This window comes from Urocampus carinirostris, chromosome 6 (genome assembly GCF_059441175.1).
Source record: "Urocampus carinirostris isolate Australia breed hairy pipefish chromosome 6, RoL_Ucar_1.0, whole genome shotgun sequence".
In the NCBI taxonomy this organism is placed as follows: domain Eukaryota; kingdom Metazoa; phylum Chordata; class Actinopteri; order Syngnathiformes; family Syngnathidae; genus Urocampus; species Urocampus carinirostris.
In genome coordinates this window covers 15,178,577-15,205,580 of record NC_142354.1, presented here as the reverse complement: position 1 = coordinate 15,205,580, position 27,004 = coordinate 15,178,577, and the positions used below count along the sequence as shown (strand labels likewise).

The 27,004-nt window shown below is 38.4% G+C and overlaps 2 protein-coding genes across 5 annotated transcripts in view; one reads left to right on the top strand and one right to left on the bottom strand.

Moving 5' to 3' along the window:
- atxn7 (ataxin 7) overlaps positions 1 to 16,818 on the bottom strand; it is a 46,514-nt gene extending 29,696 nt beyond the window's left edge. For 2 of the 4 annotated variants that reach the window (XR_015850708.1, XM_088338023.1), the window contains exons 1-4: positions 16,638 to 16,818; positions 12,597 to 12,693; positions 2,907 to 3,433; positions 2,684 to 2,752 (exon numbers count right to left, since the gene is read on the bottom strand). Coding sequence is in view for 3 of the 4 variants with exons in the window: in XM_088338023.1 (XP_088194149.1) it covers positions 2,684 to 2,752; positions 2,907 to 3,186 (349 nt within the window). In the remaining variant the exon portion in view is untranslated. The remainder of the gene's footprint in view (positions 1 to 2,683; positions 2,753 to 2,906; positions 3,434 to 12,596; positions 12,694 to 16,637) is intronic. The other 2 variants (XM_088338025.1, XM_088338024.1) reach the window with 2 other exon arrangements.
- A 3,976-nt stretch (positions 16,819 to 20,794) lies between these two features.
- Positions 20,795 to 26,897, top strand: thoc7 (THO complex 7). The gene is made up of 8 exons (XM_088337122.1): positions 20,795 to 20,878; positions 21,075 to 21,195; positions 24,672 to 24,799; positions 24,880 to 24,966; positions 25,043 to 25,100; positions 25,180 to 25,246; positions 25,324 to 25,393; positions 26,767 to 26,897. The coding sequence occupies exons 1-8, from the start codon at positions 20,860 to 20,862 to the stop codon at positions 26,823 to 26,825; spliced, it is 609 nt and encodes a 202-aa protein (XP_088193248.1). The 5' UTR covers positions 20,795 to 20,859; the 3' UTR covers positions 26,826 to 26,897.
- The last annotated feature ends 107 nt before the right edge of the window (positions 26,898 to 27,004 follow it).

The following is a 27,004-nucleotide window of genomic DNA, read 5'->3' as shown; positions in this document are numbered from 1 at the left end:
GTAAAATGCACAATAATATCTCTAAATCAGACCATTTTTTTCTCAAGTTTCCACATGTAATAATATTACTGTTATTCATTAGCATGGGTGGGTAGATCCCTTAACGACAAGTGTCATGGGGGTGCCATTTCCTGTGGTGTGTCTTGGGCAAGTACAGCCTAGTGATGCCCAATCACTTTCCAGGCCAAAAAAATGTTTCCACCCAGTCTTGAAACAGGAACCTTTTGTGTGTCATACAAAAATAAAAACTAAATTCAGGCAAATCTCAATTTTAGTCATTTTTAACCTTAGTTATATTGTTTAAAATGTAAATATTCCATAGAGTAAAAAAAAACATAACTGTATACGGTTAATATTTTCATACGTTTTCCCTGTTGGAAAAATATATTTAGAGTGTTTAAATGCCTGTTTTCCTGATAATAATGCTTCTTAAGAAAATTAATGATAAAGTCAAAAGAAAAGATAGCTATAGAGATATAGAAATATAGAGAGATAGATACTTCATTCATCCCCGCAGGGAAATTCACGAAAGAAGAAAACAGTGCGAGACAACAATCAAGTTGATGAGTTTGGGAGGCAGTAGCTCAGGAGGTAAAGCGCTCTTCTTGGATCAAGAGGTCGCAGGTTCGATTCCCAGCTCCTCCGTGGTACATGTCTAAGTGTCCTTGGGCAAGACACTGAGCCTTTAATGCCCCCAATGAGCAGGTAGTTGCCTTGCATGGCTGACACTGCTATTAGCTAGTTAGTGTGTGTAAAAGGGAACGTGTGAAGCACATTGTACAGCGCTTTGGGAGGTCTTCAATGACATAAAAAGCGCCATATAAATGCAAAACATCTACATTATTTTAGACGTTTTTAATCATTTAAAATTATGTAAGCCGGACAACAATTTTTGGACGGGATTTTTTTTTTTCTTTTAAAAAACAAGTTCATGAAACTCGCTTGGTTGTTATACCAATCTTATATTGCCCCTTTTACTTCTAATCAGGATTGTCTCAGTCCCTTGTAGCAGATGAAAACGGCATCAAATATTGCTAAAATTGTCACAGCACACTAGCAAATGTTATCCACGATCAAACATTTATTTGGTAAAAAAATAAACTTGTTTAGACACATTTTTTGTTCTAATTGTACATTGTTTGTCTTGCTGTGGTGTTACGTTTGTAAGTTTTATTATCAATTAATAAGTTTCGATCATTAATAAGAGCAGGACGATTACAACCCTAAAGAAATGATGTGTGATCAAAAAAAAAAAAAAATACATGAAATTGTTCTATAGTTTATATTTTTTTTCTGAATTGACTTGCAGTCATTGACCTTTGCCTTAAAATGTGTGAATAACATGTATATCAACACGAGTGCCAGATGTGATTTGATATATTAATAATTTTGGGAACGTGCCACGTAGGTGCCAGATTTCAACACACATATAAAATGTGAAGTTACAATTCAGCAAAATGCCAACAATATCTCCAAATTACTTATCTCAAAATTAATAATATTGCTGTTCTCCAAAAAAGATAGTCAAAAAAATAAAAACTATAGGCAAATCTCAAATATGTTAAGATGTTAACATTCTGTAAAGGAGTTAAAAATATTTTGTTACATGACAGCAATGAAAAATAATGCTATTTAAAAATAATCGTGAGACTAGTGTTGAGATATGTTTGGCCACCTAAAGAAGTCAAGCACAAACTTACTTTCTACAGTTGATTTTTTTTCTAAAATACCGCTAATCAAAATAAGAAAATGTTTGAAAAAAATTAGCAAAAAAATGAATAATTTATAGAGAAATTATGGTGCATTTTGGAGAATTTCTCATTTTGTTCTTATATAGAAACCCAGCATGAAATGTGTCATGCTTCTAAAGCTATCACGCTGTAAAACACAAAATTTGTTCCAAGTGTTGAAATTTGCAAATGCAGATAAAAAAACAAACTAAAATTTCTTAGTCTAATAGCAATTAGTTTGAATCCAAAGTCATGAAGAATACCTATGGATCACTGTATAGCTATCAAATGAATTTGAACTATGTATAGGAATGTTTTATCTCTACAACCTGTCCTAATTGTTTTGTTTGTTTTTAAAACTTCTTTATGGATTGTATTTGTTTTTAAATATGAAATCTCAATATAAACTGAAGAAAAGAAAATATGAAATGCCTTTCTGCTCCTTCTCATTAATAGATTTAATATGTTGACAAATGTTTGAAATAAACCATTCTAGATTGTATAAAACGTAGATTATTTTGTTCTATGTTTTTACTATGTTTTAGAATTCTTCATCAAAATAATATAATAAATCTATATTGCATTTTGTAGATGTTTTCATGTTCTACTTAGGTTGCAATCAGGCACGAAAAGTGACATGCTTCTAAAGCTATTACGCTGCAAAACCCAAAATCTGTTCCACGTGTTGACATACATGTTATTCAAATATTTTCAGGCAACGCTCATTGACAGCCAGTCCAAATTCGTGGAGTTATTTTGAGACGGCTTGTCAACTCCAACACAAATAACAGCCACGTTTCGCGAATAAAAGTCTTAGCCGGTCATTTGATCTACCACAGTTAGCATTTTGAAACAAGAGTTTGAAAAAAAGAAGAAGCTTGAGCGTGCAAGTGCAAAACACAACACTGTGCTGTGCACTTGAACATGGACAGGAAGAAAAAACAACAACTCACCTTCTTTGCACAAACGCATGGCTTCGCGATTTTTGCCCAAGTCTTTGAAACTTTGCTCCAATTCAGCACCTAAGCGACCCGAACACAGAGGGCACAAATAAATAGTTACACGCCGCCCCCAACCGCCGCTGTGTTGCCTTCATCTTCCGCTGCCGAAGTGCACGCTAACGGCCGCAAACAAGCAACGGTAGCGCCGCCTCGATGCACCCCTTTCGTGACTCACCGTCGTTCCCGTGGAGTTTAGCGGCGTCGACCCAGTGGCTCCAGGGCTGCCCGATCATGATTTCGGGACTGGGTAAGGATCTCCGCTCGGCGACGGTCGCCATTGCTGTGGAGCCTTCTCCCCGCTGCTGCTGGATCTTCGGCGGCTGCTGCTGCTTCAGCTGCTGCCTGGCTGCTCGGCGCTGCTCCCCCCTGACGTCATCCTCGGCCCTTTCCGACATTCTTTCCGCTACAATGTAACGACACGAGAAGTCAGCCCCGAGAGGACTTTCAAGAAACATCGGTACGCGAAATCGACAAATAGAAAAAAAATTAATCCGATACTCAATCCTGTGGCGTTTTTAAAAAATGTTTTATTACATTAAAACTATTTCGGAGGAGCGCTCGTTTATCGTAGCAATTTTCAAAGTAGCGTTTAGCTTTTCAGGACCTGTGTCAAAACTGAAGGCCACGGGTTAGATTCGGCCCAAGAAATCGTGTTGTGTGGGCCTTGAGGAAAATCGTGGTGTCTCTCTCACATTTCCATTTCTGAAAAAAAAATGCAAACACTTTTTCAGGACTTTCTTTGCTAATTTTCCAGTTACATTGAAAGAAGATATCCAATGTGACTCAATCAATGGTCCCGTTTGAGGTCCCTGAGAGCTCCCTGTAGAAAAAAAAACGGAAAACCGAACGGATCCATAGCAAAATATTTAACGAGCAGCGATACAAATAACAGTTGACTTTAACTAAATGAGGCGTAGAAAATGAAATTGAGGTTCTGTGCTTCATTTTATTAGTGTTTGCTGCAATCTCTGTTTAATCTACCGTAAATTCTGGACTATAAGCCGCAACTTTTTTCCCAAATGTTCAGCCCTGCAGCTTATTCAGTGGCGGCGCTGGTGTATAAAAGGTAAGATTAAGACCAGTAGAATATGTGCGCCAAGAAAGACTGCAACCTCTAAGATTATGTATACATTGTCTGTTAAGTAAAGGTACGTTCCGATAATGTGGAAGACGCCCTTGATGACGATAGTTATGAGGAGGAAGTTGAGGACGATCTACCGTGAATTTCACAATTACGGGATGCTTTTTTTTTGACAGGCACGTTTGATGCATTGCGAGCGTGATCCTACTAGCGTGTTGGTACCTTTCAAAGGCACGGTTTGGGATGAAACTTATATTATTATTATTATTAAAGCTTTGAAAACTCTCTTGATGTACCGTCTTTCTTCGTAAATATGTGTAACCATGTATAATATGGATTTGCAACTGTATATTTTTGTAATGTATTTATTTTAGAGATTTATTCTGTTATGTGTTCTACGGGTGAATCAAAAAGAAGGGGCGGAGCAAACGCAGGCTGATAGGAAGTGGGGTAAAGCTGAGTTACCGGTAGATCTGTCTGTTGTCGCAGCGGACAAGAGTGGATATATATTTTTCCCACCCTTAACTTTGGAAATATACATTTTATTTCCTTGGATTACTTTCAACAGGACCCGGACTTTACAAGTCTGCATCATACATTAATTACGGGTATCATTTTCCATTCATGATGCTTACTGTAGTTCTAGGATTGTGTACTATTGACTTTTGAATTGTGTCAGCAGGAGGTTAGGAGGCTAGCACCGTGACTCAGCCTCTTGGCTGGGAGCAAGTGCCTCAGCCTATTAACTTTGTAGTGTATTATGATTTGACCGATAACCGATAATGGATAAAGAATTTAGAACAATAAACGTCTTCAAAATCACAATCGTGGAACTTACAGCCTGGTCTGGGTTAAACTTGTGATCGTGTCACAAGTTTTAATGCGGGCGCACGCGGCTTATACACAGGTGCGGCTTGTTTAAGTACAAAAGTGGGAAATCACGTAAAAAGTGGTGGGTGCGGCTTATAATCAGGTGCGCTCTATAGTCCGGATTTTACGGTATGTTGTATCAAATTATCTTGTTCTTTCGCTTACTGACAGCACTCGATGGCATCAAACTGTAGCTTAAGTAAAGTCCATTATTCTAAAACACGTTGGTGTCATTTTTCAGCAGATTTTAAAAATCTTTCCTCATTCAATGCGATCAAGTTAGACTGCAGAGAAAATATACAAGAGCTTAAACCAAAATGCAAGAACTTTTCCAACCTTGAAAACACATTAAAATTCAAGGATGTCAAGCACCTGTACAAACCATGTTTTTAATACATTTAAAAAACCCAGCACAGAAGACATACAGTGAGGCCTCTGTACTCAACCATGACTCGGTCAGGATCGGTGTTCCACCACCGAAATGTTTGAGTACTGAAACATTTTTTCTCATTCATATATATTTTTTATATATATTCCAACACATTCCAAATTACACAAAATATTTATTCGTTTCATGTGGGAGAGCAAAACCCTACCAAAATACAGCCTGAGGAGGGTTGAGTGCCGCCAGGCTACGCATGCCAAAGACACACTACAGGAAGTGGTGCTCCGACAACCATGGCGATTTTAAGGCTGAATACCTAAACAAGCATAACTTCCGAGAATATTCATAAAACGTACACCTAAACGTTCCAAGTGTTGATAATAAAGATTAAACATAGTAAAGATACAAAAATTAAAAAAACATCAGCCATTTACAGGGCGGCATTAGCTCAGGAGGTAGAGCGCACCTCTTGAGATCAAGTTTCGCAGGTTCAATTCCAGGCTCCTCCGTGTTATATGTTGAAGTGTCCTTGGGCAAGACACTGAATCCCTAATAACCCCAATAAGCATGTAGGCATGGCCAGGTAGGCATGGCTGACACCTCTTGGTGTGTGTGTGTAAGCGTGTGAATGGGTAAGTGTGTAAAGCGCTTTGGGAGGTCTTTATTGACTTGAAAAGCGCTATATAAATGCAGACCATTTACTGTACCGTTGAGCAGACGCTTGCAGACACTCGTATTTCAATAATAATTTTGTCAACGCGATTGTTGTCTCAGTTTTCTTCTTTTTCTTTCACCTTATCATTAACTTTCTTAAGACCCATTATTATCAGGAAAAAGGCATTTCAACAATCTAAAGAGACTCAATCCCTCTCAAAATGATGTTATCCAACTGACTGAGTAGCCAAGATGGCCATCTAACTCAGTTCTTCAGGGCTGTATTTGGGTTTGTCAGAGTTCCATTTTTTTTCTTTAAATACTGAAGCAAAAAGTACTCCGTTTTTTTTTCGACAAATGATTTGTTCAAATAGTCATTTGAGTACTGAGGTATCACTCTATTATATATATATATATATATATATATATATATATATATACCGCATTTTCCGCACTATAAGGCGCACCTAAAAGTCTTAATTTTTTTCAAAAGCTGACCATGCGCCTTATAATACAGTGCGCCTTATTTATGGATCAATATTAAATCGCAAAGTCATCCAACTAACTTGCAGCCGCCGACAAGATTTTCCCCCGAACGCCAAGTAGTCCGCGGTGTATGCTGGGATTTATTTACCGGCGTTTCATTGGCTAACCAATGTGTCAATCATCATTTGAATCGATCACTATTGGCTAAAGTTATTCGGAGGTCAAGGGGCGGATGCTTTTTATCATTTACAGGCTGGCATAGGCTTAAGCTGTAAAACAAAGCCTGCAATTGGCCGAAAAAGATGTGTCAATCATCAGTTGAATCGATCACTATTGTCTAAAGTTATTCGGAGGTCAAGGGGCGATCCTTTTTATCATTTACAGGCTGGCATTGGCTGAAGCGGCAAAACAAAGCCTGCAATTGGCCAAAAAAGATGAATGCGTATAGCACGTGGTTGACGGCATACAGAAAGCATTTTTTTACTATCCTGTATTTGTAAATATTTTATTCTCCTGGATTTACGAAACTCACGGATATAAGAGGACCATGGCTGCACATTATTATTGAACACAACGACTTCGGTGAGCTACTTTGGCTAAATAGTTTCCCTGTATCTTGTTTCAGACTGAACTCGATGTTTCTGTGATAAGCGGTGCAGATAATGGATGGAATTGAGTGTCTATTTTTAAATTAAACTCAATTTCAAGTGTTTATTGTCATACCAGCTCAGTAGCCTAGATGGTAAGGCGCCCGCTTTGAGACTGGGAGGTCGGTGGTTCGCGCCCCGGCCGAGTCATTCCTAAGACTTAAAAAGTGGTCGGCGGCGCCCTATGTTGGCTGCGGCTGCATCGGCTCGCTACAACGGGTCAAGTGCAATCGACATTTCGTTCTGTGTACATTGTTACACAGAATGACAATACAAGGAAATTATTATTATTATTATTATTATATGCACAGTAAAGTTGCGAGCGAAAAAGAAAATAGAAACTAAGGAATGGTTGGCATTTCTTGAATCCCAAGACTTTAACCTTCTGAATGATATTTGGAACGATGCATTTGAGTGACATCGTACGGACACCGCATCCGCACGTGTCTACGACACGTATTTGCTTCTTAGCAAGCTTTGGGAATGTTAAGGGGGTAATAAGTTGGACTGAACTATCTGACTGTTTTGTCGACGTTCCCATTGTAGCGCCTTATAATCCGGTGCGTCTTATGTATGTCAAATATAGGACCAAAAACTATTTTTTCGGGGTGCGCCCTATAACCCGGTGCGCCTTATAGTGCGGAAAATACGGTGTATAAATACACACACACACATGTGCAGTAAGAAAAATAAGTTTTTTTTTAACAATATATTTGTGTGATACAGCTGCAAATAAGTATTTGAACATCTGTATATCATCTAGATCGTCTTGTTTAGCTTCTTCCATTTTCTAATGATTGCTCCAACAGTGGACCCTTTTTCACCAAGCTACTTTGCAATTGCTCCGTATCCCTTTTCAGCCTTGTGGAGGTGTACAATTTTGTCTCTGGTGTCTTTGGTCTTTGCCATGTAACAAGTTAATGTCTTACTGATTGTATGGGGTGGACAGGTATCTTTATGCAGCTAACGACCTCAAACAGGTGCATCTGATTCAGGATGATGCGTAAAATGCAGATGGACTCCTAATGGGCGGACTAACAGGTCTTTCAGGGTCAGAATTCTAAATGATACACAGTTGTTCAAATACTCATTTGCAGCTCGATCACAGAAATAAATCGGTAAAAAATCATGCATTGTGATTTCTGGATTTTTCTTTTTAGTTTATCTTTCTTACAGTGGACATGCACCTACAATGAAAATTGTACAACTTGCCGAAGTTGTAATTGATTTGTTTGTTTTTATAAATCTTTATGAATTGCATTATTTCACATTTTAAATCAAGACAAATGAGGCATAGAAAATATGGCTCGCCTTTCTGCTCCTTTTCATTCAGTTTTAAGTTTTCTTGAACCCCTCACGTCATATTAAAAAAAAATCTCATGATTATCAAACGAGTTACATATCCGGTTTTGTGTTGTGATATAGAATAGAATAGAATTTACTTTTATTGTAATTCTTTGTAACCATGCACACAGAACGAAATGTCGATACACCTGACCCATACAGTAGTATAGTTTTCAGATAAAAGAATAGTATGTGTAACCCCCCACACACTACCCCATTAAAAAAACTAACCTGTCCTATGGAATGTGACAAAAATCACTTCCAATATACAAAAATGTGGGGTCTCCAACTTTATAAAACTTAACATTTCTGAGGAGAAAATATGTTGTAAATATATCGGTGCCTCAATGAAAATAATTCTCCTTTTCTTGTCATTTCATACCTTTATAATTAAACATTCCATAAAGGCAAATAAGTTAAAATAAGAAATTGGGGATTTGTTTTTTTACATGACAGCAATTATATGTGGCTATTGAAAAATTACTCATTTGGGTCTACTCTGTTAAAACACAGTGTTATTAAAATCAGCTAATATATCTCAACTATAATTTTGCAGAGCAAGAAAAACATATTAGTATCAATAACTTTTACAATAAATATCTAAGTGTTTGTGTTTACATTTCCTGACGAAAACTTCTGAGACATTCTGAGGAGATGACAACGTCACATCATGAACTATTTTTAGAGGGGCTACTAATGTCCTTATGGGCACCAAGTTGGTGACCCTTGGCACAGTCTGACAGGAGGCTTTATGAATGCAAAACCCACATGGTCACTTCTCTTTGCATGAACTCACCTTTGACTTTAAAGCGGAAACAAAGAAACACATTTTGAATAAATACATTTGCATGATAGGAGCGACTTCTCACATTAGGTTTGTTGTTTGGAGTAACGTATGTTTGGAAACAGTGGAGTACGATAAGTTTGTTGGGTTAAAGACTGGTAAGCATGCTGACATTCAAATAGGTTTACTTTCACTTTCAAAATAAAATATTGCGTGACAGGATGAAAAGTAACCCGAAATGCAAGAACGACTCCTCTGACTTCAAATGGTAAAAAGTTTTTTTTTAAATAAATTGGAAATCACAAATTTGGAAAAATAAACTTGTCATCCTTTTCGTTTTCTTCTGGACAACCTGCTGCTGGAGGCTTTCAGTCACTTTAGAACTGCCCACCATTTTGCTAAGTCAGTGAAACTGCCAGTAAGAATGCCAGTTAAATAGGGGTTGACAGATAATAAAGACCCTTTAGCATCATGTGCTAGATTAGCACCATCAAGTGGGAAACCCCTGAAGGTGTTGTCTAATTTTAAAAAGTACATTTTTTGGCAAGATAATGAATCTTTGGTTGAAATACTTCATCCATTTTATGAAAAGGTGTTTCAATAGCATGGTATAGAGTCTATACTATAGACACAAAAAAATGCCCTTAACCTGTCGAGCAGTGAAGATGGCATTGATTCAGATTTGTTCAATATTTTGTAAATTGTTCTCTAATTTTGATCTCCTGTGTAGATTGCATTTTTGTGGGTGAAAATCATTTGATAAAACCCAACACCTAGACCAGACATGTCAATATAAATGTAAATGTCAAACAATATAAAATTAAACAAGAATAGGGAAAACAACGAGCTAAACGGTATGCTTACGTTACATGACGCAATTGAGAATGTTTCGTTTAATTTTGCAAGGAAGAGAATTAATTGAGTTTATGATCAAAAGTTTCAACTGAAATCTTGCTACCTGGTGTCATCACTGACCAGGTACAGATGCTGCCCTACTTACGAACGAGATGGGTTCCAGACGATTCTACATAAGTTGAATTTGTTCGTAAGTTGCTTTAGTGCTATATTTTTTATGTTTAAGGTTCATAAAAGTATGTTTAAGGCTTTTATAAGTAACCTGTATTGATTTGTACTCACAAATAATCATTTCATAAAATACTATGCTCTAAGAAGATAAACAAAGTTAAGTGTAACTTACTTTTGTAAGGTAAGCCTCAAAAGGTCCTTCTCTGTGGTAAAAGGTGGCCGAAACAAAGGATTCCGACCATTTTCTCAACAGCATCAAGCTTTCTTATTCCACTTTTTCTTCATTACACCTTCAACCGACCATATTGAATAAATGCACGAGATATTAAACAATAAAAAGGTCGTAGCTCTTAGCGCGTTGCAGATTCAGTACAGTATGTTTACACACGAACTAGAAAGAGGAAGGCGGATTTCTTCTTCGGGATGGATGATGGGTGAGCTCTCACAGCGCCACACACTGATAGTAGCGTAAAGAAGCACTACAGTAATGTCCTGTAATCAGGAAAAGGTGCACAATACAAAATCTAACTCACAGCGATGTCCAGATATTATTCGACATCCCGGAAAAAAATGTTCGTATCTATCTTTTCGTAAGTCGAATGGTCGTAAGTAGGACATTTGCTGTAATGAATGCACATATTAATGTATGACATTAACAGTTCAAACATCTCTGTTAATTGCAGTTGAGACATTTTACACAAGAAAATTGTATGTATCAAGCACATAAAATATCACGATTATATTTTTTTCACTATTTAACTAATTCACTGTCAATGTAAACTACTTCACATACAATATTTCAAAGAGGTAAAAAATATACAGAAAATAAGACTGATCAACCCCAAAATAAGTTACATTTTACTAGTTGTTTTTTGCTGACCACAATGTACCATTGTCACATTTACTGTCCACAGAGGATTTACAGAGAGAGATCCCAGGTAGGAGAGCTGTACAAAATAATTTGCAGATTAGATATGCCAAGGATAACAGTGAAAAGATTTTTTTTTGTCAAATGGCAACAGTAAAGCTCAACAGTGGTGGTCCATGAAAAGATGACGAAAAGAAAACTGGTTAAGGGGTTTAAATCGAGTTGAAAAGGTTATAGATCACAATGGCAGAAAAGGTTTAAGGGGGGTATCGATGGTATCATTTTTGGTCGTGTGAACAACGGTGTGCAGGTTATTTAAAAATCCACTGTACATTGAATTAATGAATTTATCTTTATTTTTAGATAAAATACTAACGGTACCTTTAGGAGAATGCAACCAACGTCTATGTCTAGGGTATTCAACGTTTTTTAAATGAGCACTAAAGGTACCCACTTTGATACAAATTTCTAAACCAGCAACTTAGCTAGATGGCTTGGTAAATAGCTAAAAAGGTAGCTTGATAGTTAGCTAGAGAGGCAAACAGGTAAAAACTAAAAGGGAAGGAGATAACTAGCTAAAAGAGTAAAAAGCCAACTAAATAGCCAAATAGAAAGCTAAAAAAAATCATAATTAGCAAAAAAAAAAAGGTCCAATGTTAGCTAGATAGCATGCAAAAAATGTAACAAGCTAGCTACATAGCTGGCTAAAAAAATGGCACATTTTTTGCTCATTTGCTTTATAAAACAACAAACTGGAATTTAGTTTGTTGTATTTCATTAAATACATAACAAGATGATCAAACAAATGTGTTTAATACATGAGATTATCATTATATTCTCTTTATTATTGCTTAAAACATTATCAATACTTGAATAGATTTTTTTTTTGTCCATGAAGCCCAAGAACTGGAATTGATTTATTTGAATTTCTGAAATGACTTATCATGTTATTACTATGGCTTGACTATGATATTAGTGGTTATGTTTTTAACATATGGTTAAATAGACTCAGTCAACCAATAAAAAGACATTTTACTAGAAAATCACAATGACCCAGCCCTGGTGAGCTATTTTCAGAACAGGTCCGCGGGCACCTCAACTGTACCTAGGGGGCAGCCTGGTGCCTTCAGGCACCAAGTTGAAGTCCCCTCGTCTATATGAAGGCGTTACTAAAATGTCTAACTCTCTAAGTTAATATATTTAAAATACAGACCTTTAGACTGTATAGTGAGTTATGTTAGACATCGCAATTAATATTTTACCTGTATGTTGCCAAAAATCCCATCCTATTTGAAGAAATCTTAAAGGGAATATGTGTAATATTTTGTGCCTCCTAGTGGTACAAAAAAAACGTTTATCGAGTTAAAAAAGAAAATATTGATTTGAATACAAGGCAAACATACATTAAACTATCATACCAATATTGATATTTATAAATCATTGGTCGAGAAATTTGTATTTCTTTTACACCGTGGAATCCCCACGGGGAAAAAGATGTATTCCTAATATAATTATTGAAAATCTTCTCTGTGAATCAATGTGCGAAGTAATATTAAAAGTGTAATTCACCATCCAACCTTTTGAATTTTAATAATGTAATTCATAATAGCTTCTTGCTAGCAATTATGGTGGGGGCGAATGTATAATATCAGTCTCAGAATATGTCGATTCCATGTTACTAGATTATAGAAATATGCTAGATAAACAAAGAAGATATTACCTTAGAAAAAAAGAAAAAAAAACGTATTTGTAACTCAGTCAGCTGATCCACATCAGTTTGGGTTTGCACTGGCTGCTGCATTCACCGAAGAGGAAACCTGCAAAGACACATTTGCAGTGAAGAAAGTCTAGTAAGTGTTCTTTGTATTGATAAAAACATTACAAAAACAGCTCATTAAAAACATGTTTAACAAATACAGTATAGATACTCTCATTGGCTACACCGCTTATCCTCAGTAGAGTCACGGGGGTGCCGGAGCCCATCCCAGCAATCATCGGGCAGTGGACACCCTGAACTGGTTGCCAGCCAATCGCAGGGCACACGGGGACAGACAACTCACTCGCTCATTCACACCTAGGGACAATTTGGACCGGCCAATTCACCTGAAATGCATGTTTTGGAATGTGGGAGGAAACCGGAGTGCCCGGAGGAAACCCACGCAAGCACGGGGAGAACATACAAACTCCGCACAGGAAGTCTGGAGCTGGATTTGAACCCACGCGGGAGGTTCCCAAGACATGAACTGTGCCGCACATGCGCTAACCACTGCGCCGCCGTGCTGCCCCTATATATACTCATTCATACATATTCATAATAGTGATAAATATTATATGATGCCTGTCTGCTATTAGTCAACATCATATAAAATGCTTGTCCACTATTTGCCTCACGGCACAAAAATGCTAATATCGCACTGGCTGAAATACTGCCCACAATGACTTTCCCCCTCTGCATTCGGTTCAGAATCGTGTGTGATTGATAGAGACTGCAAGTCTTCAAAACAATAATGTACTTTTCTACTGCATTAATTCGCTTGGGTCCCAACTAGCCTTCAGTAATGCTAAAGGGAGATGAGAACATGCTATAATCATGGAAACCAAACACACATATCAAGAAATATGGAGATGGCCCATCATTTGCTTACTTTGTAATTTTTTTGTCTGTAACCAATTGATGAATGAGACTATTATTAAAAAAATACGGAGGCAATTAAAGAAGAAATCTTCTAAGAGTATGAAAATCTTCGCAAGTGGAAGTTTTGAAATCTGTTTTGTTTTTTATTCCGTATCCTGCACTGCTTCTACATCCAACCGCTACTCAACTTGACTAACTAAAGTCATATTACACCAAGGTAAATAAAATGTCATTTTTCTTTTAAATGTATAATTACTTATAATCTAATCTTATCATAGGCACATGTATTACACACAAGCAGTGCTAATTATATACGATTTTATTATTTTGATATTTTTATCTGTGGCACCAGGGGTTTGAGACACATGGTGAATGAAGTTTCTAGCACCCACTGCACAGGATTTTAGAATAAGAAGAGATTTGCATTTTTTACTTTCACACACAGATTTTATTTTACGATCCCTATACTTCAGAACGGATTAATGTCGTATCCCGGGGACCGAAAATTAAAATAAAAATAAAATTTGTAATTTTACCAACATCATCTTCGATCATTAAATACTGTATAATGTCAACAAGACAAGCTCAACTTGAACTATATTGAAAAGCAGTCTAATATCACAAAAAAAAAGAACAGATATTGTATGGAGAAAGAACTTTTAAAAAAAATAACAGGAAAAGGAATCATCCATGGATTAAATTCTGAGCGAAACAACGACGATTATTGATCACATAAAAAAAACTGAGATAGAAAGCTTATTTTTCTGCCTCGCCCAGTGCAAGCAAAAAATATATAAATTTTCCATAAAATAACAATATATATTCCCCCACAACAAGGCAATTTCACTTTGAAATCCCCACCTAAGGACTGATCTGAGGGGTCTATAGTATATTGTCAACTTACTTTTCAAGGTCCGCAGGAGTTCTTGTATGGAACTGAGTAGCGCAAATTATATATATATATATATATATTTTTTTTTATCAGTGGTACCATGCTTTAAGGACGTATTAGCAAATTACCATAAGTTCATATTCCCCACTCTATGGCTTTCGCGTTTTGGGCAAATGGGCAAACCACTGCACTAGTATGTTGGGATATCTTTTTTTAATATCATTTTGAAAGTATGTGATACTCCTGTAAAAAAACAGCAAAATAACTTTTTATTCAATATTCACTTTAGAGGGAGATTTGTTTTGTTTTCCGGCCGAAACCAGAAAAAATATAAAACTGAAATGTAAAACAAGCCAAGTACAGTAAATATACTATCGTAAAACCTTGTGTGTAATGTGTACCCAAACTTTGGGTGAAAATAATATGCATTATAAGCAAAAAAAAAAAAGGCTCCTACTTTCTAAAATCGGGCATCTTTTATTTCTTTATATGCGTACCCGGGTACCAAAAACAACCTTTTGCCTGCTACCAGTCTATGGTAGTTTCTTACCACTGTTCTATGGGTCCCAAGGCTTGCAGTGAATGCCAAAGGTAAATACAATTGCCTTTTCCTTTACTTGTATATTTATTTAATCATACTCATGCAAAGAAAATATAAGTTAAAAATCCAGAGTGAATGGATTAAGGGAACTATTAAAACATGGTCAAGGATACAAAAAAAAAAATTAAAAATATCAAGGTCTGTGAATAGGTCTACAAAAATATCGAAAAACCCAGACTTTAAACCTGGGGTTATGAATGTAGGATTTGAAAAATGGGCCCAAAAAGGATAGATGTTGATTACCCAAGTGTTCGAAGGACAGGCATTGAAATCGTTCGAACAACTCCAAAAAGAATTCGACCTACCTAGAAATTATTTTTACAAATATTTGCAACTAAGGCATTACCTCCAGAAACATGGTGGTTAAGGAAAAATGGGAACAAGAAGCTAATGTAGAGATAAAAGACGACGAATGGGAAAAAAAACGGTGACCTATGTATTGGGAATTATGCCAGAAGAATTATTGCCTGGTCAACATAAATATGTACTAAGGGTTATGCTTCTGGTAGCAAAGAAAATGATCACAGCTTCCTGGCTGAAACCACAACCTCCTGACAGAAAACAAAGGAGAGAAAAATTAAAGCAAATGTACATTACGGAAAAAATTACTGCAAGACTTCAACTGAAACGACATCAATTCGAGAAAAGATGGAAGCTTATTACACATTTTTTACTTGATGTCTAAACACCTCACTTTTTCTTTTTTTTCTTTTATAAATATTTTGGTTGTTGTTTCTTTTGTTATTTATGGGTATGTCAATTGTATATATACATTTTGTTTGTGGTGTTGTATGATGGATGACTCAACCCTCTGTCAAAGTGTGTGTGAGAAATAAAAAGTTATAAAAAAAAGAAAATATAAGTATTAACTACTGAATACTAATATATATATATATATATATATATATATATGTATATGTTTTCATCTGGTGAAGACTACCAATGCTTACCATAGATTTCTATCCTCCACTGTACTGCACTTTTGAAATTATTTTTCACATTCACACAGATTTCATTTTACGATCCGCACCTTAAAAGGATTAATGTTGTATCCCGGGGGTCTATTGTACTAGAAAACTACGACTGAGATAAATGACTTTACCAACGATTATTAAATCCTGTACAGTGTAAACAAGACAGCCTCAACTTGAAAAGCCGTGTAAAATAACCAAAAAGACGGGAAAAGTTTGGAGAAAGAACTAATATTAAAATATAACAAGAAATAAGGTGCCTATGGATGAAATTCCAACTCACAACAAGTTTTGCGTCGCCTCGCTCCCACCTTCTGAAACAACAACGATTATTGGTCACTCCAAAAAAAAAAGAAAAAAAAAGAGTGTAAGAACGAATAAATAGTTCACCGACCCTGACAGTATGAGTGAAATAATTATAATAAAATCTATTCTCCACTTGACAGAAGCCGCGTAGCTAAAGCGGGCTTCAGCCATCCAGTTTCGCCCGCGGCCGCTTTTGGCGTCGGCTGTCTCGGCTGGCAGGCGGGCTACGTCGCCCTGCTAGCTAAAGACCGAAGCCAGCCATGATTAGCATTAGCCGCCAAGCTGCCAGTAGCTTGACAGCGCAGCAAGAGTCATTTAGCAGTCGTCGCGGAGCCGCGGCGAGTTTGGCCGCTTACCTCACCTACGGTTTGCGGGAGGCGTCAAGCGGACGCCGGGCCGCTGGGATTGGGCAGGCGGGCGAAGAGGTGAGGAGGAAGGGGGTAGGACACGGCAGTGAAGGAGCGAGTGTGGGTGCTCAGCCTCTGTGGAGGTCTTCACCAGGTGCTTCCATGTCTGTTTACCAGGTTGCATTCTGGGAGCGTGACGTCACGGAGTCTTCGACCAGCGCGCCCCTGGAAATAGATTTTGAATGTAAATTGTTTATACTTTGTACTTCAGGATAAACGTTTGAAAATACTTTGAAAAAATGTTTTTGAATAGTGCAAGCATTATAATTCCAATTAGAATTGTCTTTATTGCAAGGGCGTACTTTTGACATGGACGGAGGGGACGCGTCCCCACCAATATAGCGCAATCATTGTTTTATCCCCACCAATATTTTATGATCACTTGAAAATATGTGCAATATCTCCATCACTATCGAGCAATCATTGTAATGTGATCACTTTGAAAACGTGTTATGTACCCACAGATGCCAAGACCAAACCTACACTTTTGCTTTATTGCCATTGATTCTCATACCGTATGGAGATTCAGGCGGGCCACCGGAATCTCTTAAACTTGTATTATAAAAAAAACAAAAACAACATTATTTATATATATATATATATATATATATATATATATATATATATATATATATATATATATATATATATATATTCTGCACCGCTTATCCTCAGTGGGGTCACGGGGGTGCTGGAGTCCATCCCAGCTATCTTCGGGCAATGGGCAGGGGACACTAAACTGGTTGCCAGTCGCAGGGCACACAGAGACAGACCACTCACTTGCTCTTTCACACCGGCCAATTGACCCGACATGCATGTTTTTGGAACGTGGAAGGAAACCGGAGTGCCCGGAGGAAACCCGCGCAAGCACAGGGAGAACATGCAAAGCCCACTGAGGAGGGTTTGATCCCATTACCTCAAAACTGTGCTGCCGACACGCTAACCACTCAGCCGCCAATGTATACGAGAAGTAAATGACTTTTAGATTCTTAATGATCGCAAATGCCATGGTGTGTATTTGTGATGTTATTTAGTTCAATTTTAATTATACAATATTTTCCACCAGAAGAGCATTCCCCCGGACCCGTCTAGACAATATATACACCAGGGTCTCACAAAATTCTATTGGAAACGTTGGTAGCCTGTCATGATTACCGATTTGAATCACCTGTGCCCGCTCATTTGGCGCCAACCGCTGCGGGCTCTGATTGGCTCCCTGTCCCTATATAAAACCACTCCTATCTGTTACCGTTTGTCAGTCCGTCTGCGAACCTCAGTTCACACTAGGCAAGCCTTTTTCGTCCCTGACTCCCACCTGTTCCGTTTTTGCTCCCGTCTGTCTCCGGCTACAACCTGTTTTGATCGTGACCACATGCTCTCCCCCCTGGCTTACGAACTCCTTTTATCCATGACTACGTCTACTCTTCCGTTCTGGTTTACGCTCATTCCCAACCACGTTTTTGCTCTCCAGTCCCTGCTACCGACCAGTTTTTCCGTCCCTGACACCGCCATTGCTCGCTATGGAAGATCCACTTCCGTGTTCGGATAGCAATCCGAGTACGACAGCGACTTGCTTCCCGCGTCCAGCGAACTTTGGATCACGGGCGCTGCCCCCCTCTTACTTTCAATAAAATTGTGAGAAAACGTTACGCGATTGGATCTCCCCTGTGTGCTGGTCGTGACAGCAGCCTATTTAATACTATTTAATGAAATTTGACGTGACAAAATACGAATTAAGATAAGATTAAAAAAAGAATGTCAGGATAAATAGGTAAAAATACACAATTAGCATTGCATTTATTATCATTTACAACAACGTCGTAAACATTGCTAACAACGAGATTAGAAGCTGAACACCAGGAAGAAATAGTCAAATACTTTAAAGAGAAGTGTCATGATTACCGATTGGAATCAGCTGTGACCGCTCATTTGGCGCCAACCGCCACGGGTTCTGATTGGCTCCCTGTCACTATTTAAACCCAGTCTTGTCAATCCCCTGTTGTCAGTCCGTCTGCGAACCACTGTGTATACAAGGCTAGCTTTTTTTGACCCTGAATCATTTATTAAAAGACTGAAAAGAGAAAACGGATCAAAATAAAACACAAAATATTTACAAGGTAGTGCTTCCTGACTGGCCTAAGTTGTAAGTGAAGCGGAATAGTTGTGTGACAACAAAATAGTGCTACAAAAATTAGTGCAATGACAACAGGAGCGACATCCATTTTTAGGCTACTTTTCCTGTTTAACTATTTTTTTTCACCTTGTTTTTCTAGAAAGGAATAGAAATAATACTTAGAATATGCCAAAATCATCTGTCACTGGAACAGAGAGATGTTTAACGAGATTCGGGTTTTTTTGTTGCTGTTTTTTTTTTTTTAATCAAAATCATGGAACCAACTAAGTTGTCAAGATCAGAACGGAAACAGGACCCAATTGCACAACGTTTACCACCAGTTTTATTGAAAGAAAGAGGAAAGGCTGCACCCACGATCCGGAGTTCTCTGGACGCGGGAAGCAAGTCGCTCTCGCACTCAAACTGTGATCCAAACACGGAAGTGGATCTTCCGTAGCGAGCGATGGCGGTGTCAGGGACGGAAAAACTGGTCGGTACCCGGAACTAGGAGAGCAAAGCGTAGTCGGGGTCGGAAACGAGTCATATGCCAGGACGGACGGAGAGTAGACGTAGTCGGGATCAAAACAGGTCGTAGCCGGAGACAAACGGGAGCAAAAACGGGACAGGCGGGAGTCAGGGTCGAAAAAGGCTTGCCTTGTATAAACAGAAGTTCGCAGACAGACTGACAACAGGCGATTGACAGGACTGGGTTCAAATACTGACAGGGAGCCAATCAGAACCTGCGGCAGTTGGCACCAAATGAGCGGGCACAGGTGATTCACATCGGTAATCATGACATGAGTTATTCAATATATATATTCTGTATTACCTCATGAACAGATAATCAGTACATATAAAAAATAGCAGTCTACTGCCATTTACAGTACTGATATAGATGAAAGATTCGGTTAGTCTGCTGATCAATGGAAGAAAGCAAAGATACTAAATACTAGCAAGGTTATTTCATAATTTTCCGTGGCACACTGGTTGAAAAACATTGTATTAGATGACATAAATATAATGTCATGTATAGGGGACTGAACTGACACATTTGCATTTCCCCTAACCTTTTCCAACCACCGACTCTGCCAACACCTCAAAAGACCCACATTTCCTTCACAATTTTTTCCTAAAAGGACACAAAAAAATCACATACAAAGGGGCCCACGAACAGACATTGCCTTCATTCACAGGGAGTGACCAAACTCTCCAGCTGTGTGATGAAGATTTGAACCGCCAAAGTGGTCGTTTGTCATCAAAAAATAATTTTATCCCTATGTATATTGTCATGATTCATGCCAGAGATTTAAGTCTGAAATGAAATTCCGCCCGTTATCGACATTTATTATAATCAACCATTTGGAGAACTATTTTGAAAAACATCAACAGGAACGCCTCCGGCGATGAAAGACATCAGCAGCATTTAAAAGAGAGGTGCGAACGCCTCTCTTCCTCTTCACATCTGCTTTCTACCATACAGGTGTTTGCTCATGTTCCTCTTTTTCCCCCTCCATCACCTAAAAAATACAAAATGTATTCAACAAAACAATTAATGGAATGGAAATACTTTTTTTGCGGCGGGGGGTTGGGAAGATTACCACGTTCAGCTCTGTCAGTCTGAAGGTAACGCAACAAAGGATAACACAACAAACCGTCTTCAGTGCTGGGTATAAATATTATTCTGACTCGCTGTGAAATAATTCCTGATCAATTAAATGAGTTGATTATCTGAAAATAAGGTTCACTGATCAGTACTTCAATTCCTGCCACTGAATTCCCCCCCCCCCCAACCCCCACCCCCCACCCCCATAACACTGCGAGTTTTTGTGTCAACAATGTCTTTATTCTTTCTTTTGATTCAATTTTCATTCCCGTGTAAATAAAACAAAAGATGCCTGAAGAAAACGTTTTTATTACCTTTTGAAAGTTTTCAACTTGTGTCTTCTGAACACAAATGAGTGTAGTATGACAATCACCCAGTAGAGGGCAGTAACTCATTGTTGATATCAACTGTTCCCCTCTTTGACGCAATAGAAGAAAATACTAACCGGAGAAGCCATGGGGTCTATCACAGATGGTAAACTTTATGATTTATAATCAAAATGTAGTAATTTTCCATTTCATTCTAGCCTTGCCAAAATTGTTGTCTATTTTAACCTATAATTCTGTTACTGTCATACAAGGCACCCGTGCTTCAGTAGACCACTAATGCAAACGTACTACTAGCAGCTAGCTACATAGCCAATCGTGGTTTATTTTGCTTTCTTATTTAGACGAAGTCATTCGTAAACGTCTCCTGATCGACGGAGACGGCGCTGGAGATGATCGGAGGATTAATTTGTTGTTGAAAACCTTCACTAAGTGGTGCAACTCCCCTACAACGCCGGATGAAAGGTAAATTTATGTACAATTCGTTGAATTTTATGCACCACTTCTGCATCACTAGCAAGGGGTGTAAACACTACGGGTGCCATCAACAAATTGTGCAAATATATAGCATTGCATTAATAAATTAATATTTGTGCGCGTCGACTACTGTATTTATTGCTTGTAAAAGTAATTGCTGGACGCTGCTATTTAAGAAACGACAACAAAAAACTTGAAAATAACCACCAAAAATAAAACACTTTTTGCATTGTGATGGCTTGCTACCTGCAGTAGTTATCTCCTCTTTAATTTCCTCTCATCTCATTATCCGCACCGCTTATCCTCATTAGGGTTGCGGGGGTGCTGGAGCACATCCCAGTGGGCAGGGGACACCCTGAACTGGTTGCCAGCCAATCGCAGGGCGTACATGGACAGACAACTCGCTCGCTCATTCACACCTAGGGACAATTTGGACCGGCCAATCTACCTGAAATGCATGTCTTTGGAATGTGGGAGGAAACTGGAGTGCCCGGAGGAAACCAATGCAAGCACGGGGACAACATACAAACTCTGCACAGTAAGCCCGGTAGCTGGATTTGAACCCACACAGAAGGTTCCCAAGACCTTAGAACTGTGCCGCACACATGCTGCGCCGCCGTGCTGCGCTCTTTAATTTCATTTCCTACATTAATCAGAAAGCAATGTTTTGGAGTGATTCTTTTTTGCATTTTTATTAGTTTTTTTAAGTAGCTGCCTCCGATTGGTGCTCATGCTAAAAATTGGAGCTCTACTAATTGATATGCTATGCTCCTTCAATTAGTATAGGTATTAGGCTGCAATGGAAGTCTTTTTGTCCCTTTTTGGTGAAATTTCCCTCTGTTCATGGTTGCTTTTCAAGCTCCTACCAGATATTGTGACGTTTTGACCTGTAGTCGTTGCTAATGGCAGTGAAAAGTTGCCTGCCCAGCCATAAAGTTGCCTGCCCCATTTTTCACAACTTGAAACACAATAAGACGACTAATCACTAAAAAAACATTGTTCCAAAGTATTAAGGATTGACAATCACAACATATAACAAATCAACACTTTAAAATTAAGTTTATCATAAATCTACTTATAACATTCATTGCTTGTATATGACATCGCTGTTTTCCATCTGCCATCAGTATGTACCTGTATTTACTTATCTTCATTCATGCAGTGTTTGCGTTGCGTCATCCGCTACAAGCCACGTGAACTCCTCTTTCCACGATGCCTTTAATGTACGTTTATGTTTTGTAGCGTCATTAATTTTGTTAGCTTCTTTTGAATATTTCTTCTGGAGCTGAGGTTTTGGCTTGATTCCTAACCACTTATCAATTTTTCTTGTGTTCTCTGTGCGTCTACCAGTGTTCATTTTACCTCTGAAAAGTGATGGGTCCCAGGGACTCGCATGTTCAAAAATCTATGGGTCCCAACAGAGATCTATGGGTCCCCAAAATTTAGTGTTATTGCGGTTGAAAAATGATATAAATATATAATATAAATCTATATATTAATTCCGTTTTAATCATCACAGTTTATTGGTAATACAAATCAGTTATCACTTCAAGATTTTTCAGTTCACAACAATATTGTACATTATACAAAATATTGCTGAAATAATTATATTAATCTATATTTTCATTCAGTTTTAATCATCACAATTAATTGGTAATACAAAGCAGTTATCACTTCAGATCTTACAGTTCACAACATTGTACACTATACCAAATAATATTGCTGAAATATTTATATATTCATGCAGTTTTAATCATCACAGTTAATTGGTAATACAAAGCAGTTATCACTTCAAATTTTTCAGTTCATATATTCTTCGTGGTTTGCTGTCCCGCCATAGTTGTAATGCCTTCTCAAGGTCCAGTCCATTATCAATCTCCTCATAACGTAACCAGGAATATAATTTAGTCCATTTTGGCAGAAAAGTCCTTTTCTTGCTAGTATTCTTTTATTTTATTTTGTCGAATCGTTCGCTTCAAAACCCGTGTTTTCCTTGCCTTCGCAGCCTTCTGAAGAATTTCTCTGCCGTTTTTTCGTGCCGGAATTATTGCCGGTGTTACCACTTTCTGTGTTATGTTTCGACTTCTTACCGACACTGACGAAATTACAAATGTTTTGTTGATTTGTACCTAATACCAACTGGTTTTTCGGAGGCATACTTCTTTCACTCGACAACAGCCACAACAATGACGTCATCTCGAAGCAACGAGATCTCGTTTGCCGAGATCGGCTCGATACCAAAACAACAATGGCGGATCTGCCTGACGAAAAGTTTGGAGTGCGGTAAATCTTTGTTAAAAAAAAGTAATGGGGTAATAATGATAATTTGGTGTCAAAAACGATACGTCCCGGGGACGCACGTTGATTTGACCCAATGCCTCCCCAGCAAAAATGATGCGACATTTTGACATATAACACGGAGGAGCCGGGAATCAAACCTACTACCTCTTGATTTCAAGACGAGCGCACGACCTCGGACTGCCGCCCTTGAAATTTGAAATGAACAACAGGTTGTTTTCCATTTTATTAATTCTTTACACGATCCAAAAATTGTGGACAGTTCATCAAGTACTCAAGCTTCGGGTTCATTTCAGGGTGGTTTATCAAATCAAGTTAATCCGTCAGGTTCGGGTTTGTGTACCCGCGACTCGGGTCGGGCTGAATTTTTTCTACTTCTAGGTCAGCCTAAGTGAACGTGGCTTATTTAAGCTGCAAGCGGGAGAACCTACTAAAAATGCCAGTTCTGGCGAGAACGTCTTTGGGCCTTGCCCCAAAATATACGCAGAGAGGAGTTATGGCAAAAAGGGAACGCGCTCTATTGCATTCGGGACACGTTCAAAGCTCCAGACGTTCAACATTGGCCTATATAGTTTTTTCAAATGAAGTTAAGATATCTCGTGGAAGGTCGTCCGCCCCCGGCTCCCTCAGCATATCAGCTTGTAACCTCTTGCAACAACGTCATCCCATGACCTTCACCAGATGCCTACATACTTATCATTAGTTATTATCTACATGCCACAACAATCCTCCACTTGGGAGTTAACCTCCCACACAGATGCTTAAACAAAAACGACAACTGAAAAATAAAATAAAAAAATAATACAGAATAACGGTAAAGTAAACTAATTCATAGCTGGCCTTCTAATACACGGACATAACGACCCGAATTGTACTCTTAGCTGCTGGCGCATCAGCCGTCTGAAGCTAATTGGTTTAACTTTTATTGTTAACGTTTATCTTAAAAAACACTTACTTAAATATTTCAAACCATGTGTATGCTGTAGTCTCAGAAATCTCCAACACTTCAAACTCTGTGTAACAAACCATGCAATAGGTGTCATATATGATAATAATCTGTACTTTCACAGTCAGGAGTGAGTAACCAAAGTCGAAGATTATTGTTGCAAAACTACCCTGCAGATAAATTGTGCCTAATTAATCTAGCATGTGTGTGTTTTTAACAGTTTCGCCCAGTACCAGAGGATGCTCGGAACCCTGGCCCAATGCGAATTCTCCCTCGGAAAGACTCTGATGGTTTACGACATGAATCTCAGCGAAATGGAAAATTATGGCAAAATCTACTCAAACATCGGTAAATACGTGTTTCATTCATCCTTTGTGTTGCTGATTGTTTTGGCGCTCCGTAAAAGTTAATGCCCGAGCTCCTTCCAGAACAAAATATAACTTCAGCGCATGAGCAGATAGCCGAATGCAAAAAGGAGATCCTGAGAGCAAAGAGAGTCAGAAAGAACCGCCAAGGTAAGGACATTGACATCTTCTTCTCTTCATATATTTTAAACTTGAATTCACGGCTCGTAATATATTCCCCTTGCAGAATATGACGCTCTGGCAAAGGTTATCCAAAATCACCCCAATCGTCACGAAACCCTCAAGTGAGTTTATCAGTGGAACATTTATAGTCGGAACTAAATCTGGACGGAATAACACTGGGCTGTTTCTTCGCTTTTACAGGCAGTTAGAGGCACTTGACAAGGAACTCCAGCAGTTGTCCAATACCAAAGAGAGTGTGGACGCAAAGGTAATTTAACCATCTAATTAAATGTGCCTCTATTCGACGAACGGATCGTTCATCTTAGTTTATGGTGCCATTTTCAGTTGGAACTACGAAAGAAACAGTTCCATGTGCTACTCAGTACTATACAAGAACTGCAGCAGACCCTGGAAAGTATGTGAAGAATATACTTGGTTTTTCTACAGTAAACATACAGTGGCTTGCAAAACTATTTGGCCCCTTGAACTTTGTGACCTTTTGCCACATTTCAGACTTCAAACATCAAGTTATAAAACTGTCATTTCTTGTGAAGCATCAACAATAAGTGGAACACAATCATGAAGTGGAACACACTTTATTGGATATTTTAAACTTTTTTAACCAATAAACAAAAAAGAGGGTGTGCAAAATGATTCAGCCCCTTTACTTTCAGTGCAGCAAACTCCAGAAGTTCAGTGAGGATATCTGAATGATTCACGAACGATGATAAATGGAATCCACCTGTGTGTAATCAAGTCTCTGTGTACTGTGATAGTCCCAGAGGTCTGTTTAAAGCGCAGAGAGCATCATGAAGAACGAGGAACACACCAGGCAGGTCAGCGACTGTCATGGAGAAGTTTAAAGCTGGATTTGGAAACAAAAAATATTTTCCAAGCTTTAAACATCCCAAGGAGCACTGTGCAAGCATCAGTATTGAAATGGAAGGAGTATCAGACCACTGCAAATCTACCAAGATCGGGCCGTCCCCCTAAACTTTCAGCTCATACAAGAGAAAACTGATCAGAGATACAGCCAAGAGGCCTACGGTCACTCTGGATGAACTGCAGAGGAATCTGTCCATAGTAAAACAATCAGTCGTATACTGCACAAATCTGGCCTATATGGAAGAGTGCCAAGAAGGAAGCCATTTCTTAAAGATATCCATAAAAAAGTGTCGTTTAAAGTTTACCACAAGCCACCAGGGAGACACACCAAACATGTGGAAGAAGGTGCTCTGGTCAGATGAGACCAAAATCAACTTTTGCCCAACAATGCAAGATGTTATGTTTGGCGTAAAAGCAGCACAGCTCATCACCCTCAACACACCATCCCCACAGTCAAACATGGTGGTGGCAGCATCATGGTCTGGGCCTGCTTTTCTTCAGCAGGGACAGGGAAGATGGATAAAATTGATTGCCAAATACAGGACCATTCTGGAACCTGACGGAGTCCGCAAAAGACCGGGACGGAGATTTGTCTTCCAGCAAGACAATGACCCAAAACATAAAGCAGAAGCTACAATGGAATGGTTCTCCAAAAAACATATCAATGTGTTAGAATGGTCAAGTCAAAGTCCAGACCTCAATCCAATTGAAAATCTGATTGTGTCCCACCTAATGTTGATGCTTCACAAGAAATGACAGTTTTATATCTTGATGTTTGAAGTCTGAAATGTGGCAAAAGGTCACAAAGTTCAAGGGGGGCAAATAGTTTCGCAAGCCACTGTAGCTCCTATCTTGAAATTTATTTGTTAAATATATGTCTATTTTTCCCCAATCTTTCCGTAGATGATGAGAAAATGGACACGGAAGAAAACAATCAGAGTCCATCTGAGACCGCCGAATGACGACTCGTTTGTTTTAGACACATTTTGTACGATAGATTTATGTCATTTTTCAATAAAAAAATTACAAAAAAACACTGTTTCAAATTATTGTCCAGTGTTTGGGACGTGGTGTTCTATAAAATTCACCACTAGAGGACGCTGTAGCTTAGAATTGAGTTGAAGGGTATGAAGGATAGCAC

Excerpts from the sequence above, each read along its gene's own strand:
- thoc7 (XM_088337122.1), top strand. Across the intron at positions 21,196-24,671 it reads CCTACAACGCCGGATGAAAG|TTTCGCCCAGTACCAGAGGA; the intron begins GTAAATTTATGT and ends TGTTTTTAACAG. Across the intron at positions 24,967-25,042 it reads AGTCAGAAAGAACCGCCAAG|AATATGACGCTCTGGCAAAG; the intron begins GTAAGGACATTG and ends TTCCCCTTGCAG.